This window comes from Arachis duranensis, chromosome 7, assembly GCF_000817695.3.
Source record: "Arachis duranensis cultivar V14167 chromosome 7, aradu.V14167.gnm2.J7QH, whole genome shotgun sequence".
Lineage (NCBI taxonomy): Eukaryota > Viridiplantae > Streptophyta > Magnoliopsida > Fabales > Fabaceae > Arachis > Arachis duranensis.
The window spans coordinates 26,653,362-26,661,173 of NC_029778.3; the positions used below are offsets into that span (position 1 = coordinate 26,653,362).

The 7,812-nt window shown below is 33.3% G+C and overlaps 1 protein-coding gene across 1 annotated transcript; it reads right to left on the reverse strand.

Annotated features, from left to right (window-relative positions):
- Window positions 1–308: 308 nt before the first annotated feature.
- LOC107458419 (uncharacterized) lies at window positions 309–704 on the reverse strand. Its single transcript, XM_016076628.1, has one exon. It carries the CDS (start codon window positions 702–704, stop codon window positions 309–311), a length of 396 nt encoding a protein of 131 aa, XP_015932114.1.
- Between the last annotated feature and the right edge of the window lie 7,108 nt (window positions 705–7,812).

Sequence of the window (7,812 nt, forward strand, 5' to 3'; positions counted from 1 at the left end):
CCACGGTTCTCATTCCATACGGATATTTGTGTTTTCAGATGCAGGTTGAGAGGCACATCGCTAGGCGTCTGGAGTTCTTTGTAGCGAAGTGGGCTTTTTAGGATTCTACTTTTGTTCTATTTTGTTATGTCTATATGTATAGATTCTCCCCATGTTTATATGTTTTACTTTTGCACCTCATAGAGGTTTATGGAGAACTATGGTTACTTTTATGTATTTTGGGTTATGGTTTCTTATATGTATGTATATTTCGTGAATCGGAGGCAGGCATTGCCCGTCTTTTTAGACCCAAGGCTGGCTTCGGCCGGTCAATCCAGGTGGAAGACATTGTCAAGTGGGGAGTTTGGCTGGGGCGGCACATCTGTTAAAAGATAACGCTGGTGTCCTAAGATGAGCTCAACGAGAACAGAAATCTCGTGTGGAACAGAAGGGTAAAAGCTCGTTTGATTCTGATTTTCAGTACGAAGACGAACCGTGAAGCTAGAGGTGTCAGAAAAGTTACCACAGGGATAGCTGGCTTGTAGCAGCCAAGCGTTTATAGCGACGTTGCTTTTGTATCCTTCGATGTTGGCTCTTCCTATCATTGTGAAACAGAATTCACCAAGTGTTGGATTGTTCACCCATATGACTATTCTCTGGCCAGCCTTAGCTTCGCAGGTAGAGTTCAGAGCTAGATATTTTGTACCTTGACTCTCTACTCTCATTATTTTACATACCTATATTAATGTACCTTAGCTTTCTTCGTACACAAGAAATCCTTATTCTTGAGCGTTGCGCTTTTAATTTTGCGATTTTGTTTACCTATTCTTCAAGGATCCTCGTATATTATATTCTTTCTATTATCATATGTATATATACATTTTATTTTAGAGGTTGTAATACCACACCACCTCTATTTTATGACTTAGGTGTAAAGCTCTGTGTGGTAGGATGTTACATTGTCTCTCAATTTATTTACCTTGTCCAAGAGAATGGTTGGACCATATTCTCACCTAAAAGCATCTACTTTTTCCTACAATTCAATTGAAAGAAATTACTTAATATGAACCCAAATGAAATAAGAAATGAACCAAAATTTATTAATTTAGAAGTAGAGGATCAACTATGTTTAATGATACTTACTTGTTTCCAGTTTTTACATTTGTATTTCTCATTTTCGATCTTTTCAGAGATCAATTATTTTGAGCCATTTCATGACATATATTTCACAATCATAACCAATAAAAAAATAAGAAAGTAAAATATGATTAATAGGAGAGACACAGAAAAGCACAGTAAAACACATTAATAACAGTACTATAGCAAAGAAAGAATAATAGGAAGATTTATACAATGTTCGTTGACCGTTGATCGTAATATATGGTGCTTTAACGCCCTCTTCGTTGTCCACCAAAAGTGTTGCCCCAGCATAAAATCATTTGGGATACTATTAAGCCTTGAAAAGAACACAGAAAGTGTAGTTTAATTCAATATAATTGAAGGAAACTAAGCCTACAAACAATCTTAATCAGGCACAAAGAGTGATTGATATGATTTAATCAGAGGAGAATGGCTAGAAATAAGAGATAACATACAATAAAAATGTGTATTAAGTAAATAACTTACAACAAATTGATTCAAAGCTTTTCTTTCCTCAGCTATATCTTTGTTATTGATGGGATCAAGCACATGAAAGACCTTCTTCTTAACATCACCAATGGCCTCCATGGCAAACTGGTGTAAACAGCAGAAGTTTGGAAAAAGGATAGAATATTTTAGTCTAAATGATAGTGAACGACAAAATTATTAAAGAAGTTTTAGAAATCACAACTTACAAATGGATACGACGCTAGTTTTTTTCTATCAAGAAAAGATAGGTAGCCCTTAAATTCATTGATTTGGTAGGCCTTCTTGGTGTTTGGATCAATGTATTCATGGTTGTGCTTCCCTAACATTAAATTCTATAAAATAAACCAAAATAAACTAATAAATAAACCAAATTACGTAAGGAATAACAAATTTAGAAAGTGAACATCAATTAACACGCAAATGAATCAAAATTAGTTCAGATATGAACAAAGAGTCATAAAGACTCAATCATTAACAAAAATACATCGAATTCATTTCTGGATTCAAATGAACCTTAATTAACCTAAAAAATGAATCAAAATTAGTTCAGATTTGAACAAGTAGTCATAAAGACTCCATCATCAACAAAAATACATCAAATTCATTTTTGGATTCAAATGAACCTCAATTAAACTAAGAAATAAACCGAAATTAGTTTTAGATTTGAACAAGCAGTCATAAAGTCTCAATCATTAACAAAAACATATCGAATTCATTTCTGGATTCAAATGAACCTCAATTAAATTATAAAAAGAACCAAAATTATTTTAGATTTGAACAAGCAGTCTTAAAGACTTGATCATAAAAAAAACACATCGAATTCATTTGTTAATTCAAATGAACCTCAATTAAACTAATAAATAAACCAAAATTACTTAAGGAATAAAAAATTTGGCTTACCACAATATCTGTCGGCATGCAATATATTTCTTCATCAAATTTGCGACATTTTCTGTTGTTGAGAACTATACAATTGCGGAAATCACCTATAGGACAAAAATTTATTAGATATATGAGAATAAAACTTTTAAGAAAAATTATTAATGTTAATGTAATAGCAAAATATTTTACCGTATTTTCTTCGTCTTGTTTCGATTTTAGAGACAAAAGGTGGCATCTATCCCCTCTAAATGAGCTTTGTCGTCCAACATGAATATGGTTTCAAACTCATTGGTTTCAAAAGGTGGCATCTACCCCCTCTTTGTTAATCTTTATTTGCGTCATCCACTGATAACCTTTTTTCCTCAGCTCCGCTGTTATTTCTTTTTCTTTCACCGGAGTCTTGTACCCTTCAGGGGTGCTCAAACTCGGCTCCGCAATGGTTTCCTCGGTATATTGAAATGCTGCTGTCACCCTAGCATCCATCACTACCTCTACCAACTTTTCAAGTTGTGTTACTATTAGTTGAGAGGTCGGCAGACTTATGCCAAGGTTGAACGAAGGTACGTCATATTCCCAATGCCGAGGATGGGGAGAACTACAAGATGACAAAAGAAAATTTTTGAAATAATAAAAAAGCATTATGATATAACATCAAAACTAATAAAAAAGATTTTAAGTAAAACTTACACATTAAAAGGAGCTTCTTGCTCCGATTGCCTTGCCGAAGTTTCTTCGGGGGCTTGCTATTGGAGTTCTGGAGGGCAGTTGGATTACACAGGAATGTGTTTAATAATAAACCAAAATTATTATTATATAGCATCAAAACTAATAAAAATGATTTTAAGTAAAACTTACACATTAAGAGGAGCTTCTTGCTCTTATTGCCTTGCCGAAGTTTCTTCGGGGACTTGCTGTTGGGGTTTTGAAGGGCAGCTGGATTACACAGGAATGTGTTTAATAATGAACCAAATTTATTATTATATAGCATCAAAACTAAAAAATTAGATTTTAAGTAAAACTTACTCATTTACAGGAGCTTCTGGCTCTAATTCCCTTTCCAAATTTTCTACCGGGGCTTGCTATTGAGTTTGGGACTGGTAGCTAGATTATATAGTAATGTGTTTCAAAATGAACCAAAATTATTATTATATAGCATGAAAACTAATAAAAAGCATTTTAAGTAGAACTTACTCATTAACAAAAGCTTCTTTTGTTTGAGCTTTTGAAGGGACAGAAGTAAAGGTTTTTTGTTATTTTAGCTCTTCCACAAGAGAACTTGGAAGAGCAATTGCAATAGGAACTCTAATGAAGATAAAAAAATGAGTTAATGTTGAATGATTAGAATTAGAAAGTAAATTGAAAATCTACAATAAGTGAATCTGCACATTGATGAGAATAGGAAAGTAAATTAGAAAGCTCACATATCCAGAGGTTGAGACTGACTTTTTTCTCGAAGCACAAGGATTCGTTCTTGGGGATTAAGTGTTGGGTTACTGATAGTAAATAAAATTCCGTGTCAATAATTAAACAAAACTTATTACCTAAATTTAAAAGACCAACATAAGTATTTCAACTTACATAGTTGGAGGTTATAAACTCTGTTTTTTTTTCATGCCATTTTTTATTGTGAAAAATGTAATTGGGGATTCAGGGGTATTTTTTCTAATAAAAAAGATATGAAATTAAAATCATCAACCAAGATATTCTAATTAAAAGCAGAAGAAGTAAATAAATATTAAAAGAAATTACTTGGTATTGCTCAGTGTATTTACAGACCGTGCCAAGCTCCTCTGTGTTTGAAATACAGGTTCACTTTTGCTGTCCAAATTTACAGTCAACAGTCTAAGCAAAAAAATAAATATTATTCAGTAAAACCAAAGAAATTACATGAGGTTTTAGGAAAACTTAGCAGAGAAAGAAAAAGAACTTTATACAAGAAACTTAATCTTACGTCTACGATAAATCATATCGTGCGTCCATCGAGTCACGGTCATCCAGAGCATCATTTATTTTTGCAGCACCGTCATTTTTTTCTCTTTATGCTTTTTTCTTTTTGTTTTCTTTTTTTACTTGTCTCCTCTTCTTCTTCTTCACTTTTGAGTTTTGACAATTCATACAAAAAGTTTTGATTTAAAATAAGGATGAACCTTAATTTAAAAATAAATGAATTGAAATTTTAAATGACTTGAACATACAATCCATGTTCGAAAACAAGCAGAGAAAAAAGAAGTTAAATGAAGCTCAGTTAATTCACAAATGAACCGAAATTATTTCAGATTTGAACAAGCAGTCAAATAGACTCAATCATCAACAAAAACCCATCGAATATATACAGCTGACAAATATCAGAGCTATAACTAACTTAACAAGCACACATGAACAAGTTCAACAAATCCAAGTGAAACTAAACCAAGTGAAACTAAACCAAGTGAACCTCAATTAAACTTAGAAATGAACCAAAATTATCAATACTTATCAGCATCATCAAGTGAACCTCAATTAATTCACTAATAAACCGAAATTATTTCAATGAATAAGCAGTCAAATAGACTCAATCATCAACAAAAACACATCGAATGTATACATCTGACAAATATTAGAGCTATAACTAACTTAACAAGAACATATGAATAAGTTCAGCAAATCCAAGTGAAATTAAACCAAATGAACCTCAATTAAACTTAGAAATGAACCAAAACTATTAATACTTATCAGCATCATCAAGTAAACCTCAATTAATTCACAAATAAACCGAAACTATTTCAGTTTTGAACAAGCAGTAAAAAAGTCTGAGTCAATAAAAACAAAATATATATTCATAACAAAAAATAATAATCATCTCTAAATCTTACTCATCTTCGGATTCAGTTTTACTTACCGAATTCGTCTGAACAATCTTCCTTTGTTTGCTTTATTTTTTCGCCACTCTTTGTGGTTGTTTTCTTTTCTTTGGCAGTGTTTTCTCCATTTCTTCTTCTTCTCTGCAATACATACAAAATTTTTTGTTAAAATAACAATATAAAAATTTAAATAAATAGATAGTTTTTGATAAGTAATAATGATAAATATACTCAGATTCAGAAAAAGTTTCTTCTTCCAAAGTTGAATATAAGATGTAAAGTTTCTTTTTTTTTCTTCCTTTCCTTCGTTTTCCCCTTATTTTCTTCTATCTCCCCCCCAGTTATGCTCTTTTCACAATTTCCTAAAACAAAAACTTATTTAGTTAGCAGAATAATTTAGAAGCACCTGAACCAAATTTCAAGGGGAATGATTTTTTTATTTACCATTTCATTATATGTCTCAAAGACAATCTGGTCGACCAGTTTCCTCCGTGTCTAGTACGCCACCCATGGTAGCCTGGGAGCATCATCTGCTTCTGGATCAGGGATTTTGTTTCATGAAAATATATTATCATTAAGAGAAAGACGCAGCCATCAACTGAAAGTTTGTCTCCTGCTCTCTGGGCTTTGATCCCCTTGATCAAGAAGCTCAGCACATGAGATGCCCAATTCCATTGTCAGACTGTCTCCACATGAACAAGAGGTGGCTTGTGGACCGAGGAGACTGTGCTTATTGTTGTCGACAACAAGAAGCATTTCTGGATGAAGAGGATGAACGTTGTCTTGAATTTCAGCAAGTTCCCCTCCCCTTCAACACTCATATCCATCACAGATTTTGTCAAAGACACCAAAGTAGCACCTTTGAAGCTGTCAATAATCTTCTTCTGCTACTCATTCAGTTTGTTGTACATAAACTTTTATGAAAAATTATCTCCTACAGTATTTTAATATAAATAAATTATTTCATATTTGAACAGGCAGTCAAAAAGGCTCAATCATTAACAAAAACACATCGAATTCATTTTCTGTATCTAAATGAACCTCGAATAAACTAAAGAATGAACTAAAATTATTTAAGGAATAAAATTTTTTGCCAATACTGAATGAATGAACCGAAATATTTTAATATAAACAAATTAATATGAAAATAACAAAAAGATCAAAAAGGAAAAATACAAATGTAAAAAATGAAAAGTATAATACCGCCTGAATTTAGGCCCAGTGCATGTCCTATCTTGGCAGGGGTTATGTCGACTTTCCCATAGCGAGTGTCCAAGAATCCATGATAGAGATCAAAGCAAATAATCAATTCCCTCAAGAGCTTGTGCGAGACATTCAATTTTGGGATATGTCTCAGTGCATCGAATCCCATTTGTTCAACGATAACTTTCTTTTGTTCACTCAATTTGGTGAATACCCTAGCTATCGATCTCGTTGAGCATCTCAAGTCATGAGTTTTCTGTAAAGATTTGAAACATTATGTTATGATATATTTATAATACAAAAATAGAGTTGATTTAGTGTGTATATTCTTACATTTTAATGCGGCTTCTTGGTGCACGAAATTATGTATGCCAATTGTAAGACCCATAACTTTTGAAGAGTTTTTTTTATGAGCAAGTCTCAAATTATATAGTTATTTATAACCTTGATTTCAGAAATTATTTTATTAAAGATAATTAAGACAAGTTTTAATTTATTGAATTTGAAACGAGTTATGATTATTATCCAATTTTATAATTTTTGGATTATTTTCTATATTTAGATTATAAAGTTAGTATTTGTGAAATAATAAGGATTTCTAAATGATTTGGATTAAATAATTAGTATTTTAAATATCAATGTTGCTATTTTGGAAAATAGAGAAATTAATTATATTATTTCTAATTTTTAGATTTGGGCATTTTATTGAAAATAATTTCTAAAGTTGATGAGTAACTAGTACTTTCTATATATCATTAGGGTTGGATTTAATTTGGGTTTCAATTATAATATTATCCCCAATTTTAAGTGAAATTACTAAAATGCCCCTAACCCTAATTTTTGAAAATAAAACCCTAACCCTAAAACCCTACCGGTTGCCCGTTGCATCTCCTCATGCCCCAGCAGCCAAACACACACAGTTTTCCAACTAAATGAAAGAAAGAAAGAAGGGGTTAGGAGGAAACGGGAAGAAGCAGAGAGGGGGTGAAGGACAGAGAGCGGTGGTGTGAGAGGAAGAGAGGGACGAGGCAGCACCGGTGGACCTTGCTGCCGCCGTCATGCTGAGCCGTCGTGTTCTGCACCGTTGTACATCGAAGAAAGAGAGAGAAAGAGATCGGGCAGGAATTAGGGGGACCGAAAGCGGAGGGAGTGCGGCGGGGGAAGCCATCGCCGCCAGTCACCGTCGCAAGGCTCTGCTGCATCCCCACCGCGCCTGGGTGTTGTCGAAGCCACTCCTGCTGTCGCTGCTACTAGGGTCTGCCGCCGTCCTGTCCCTGGA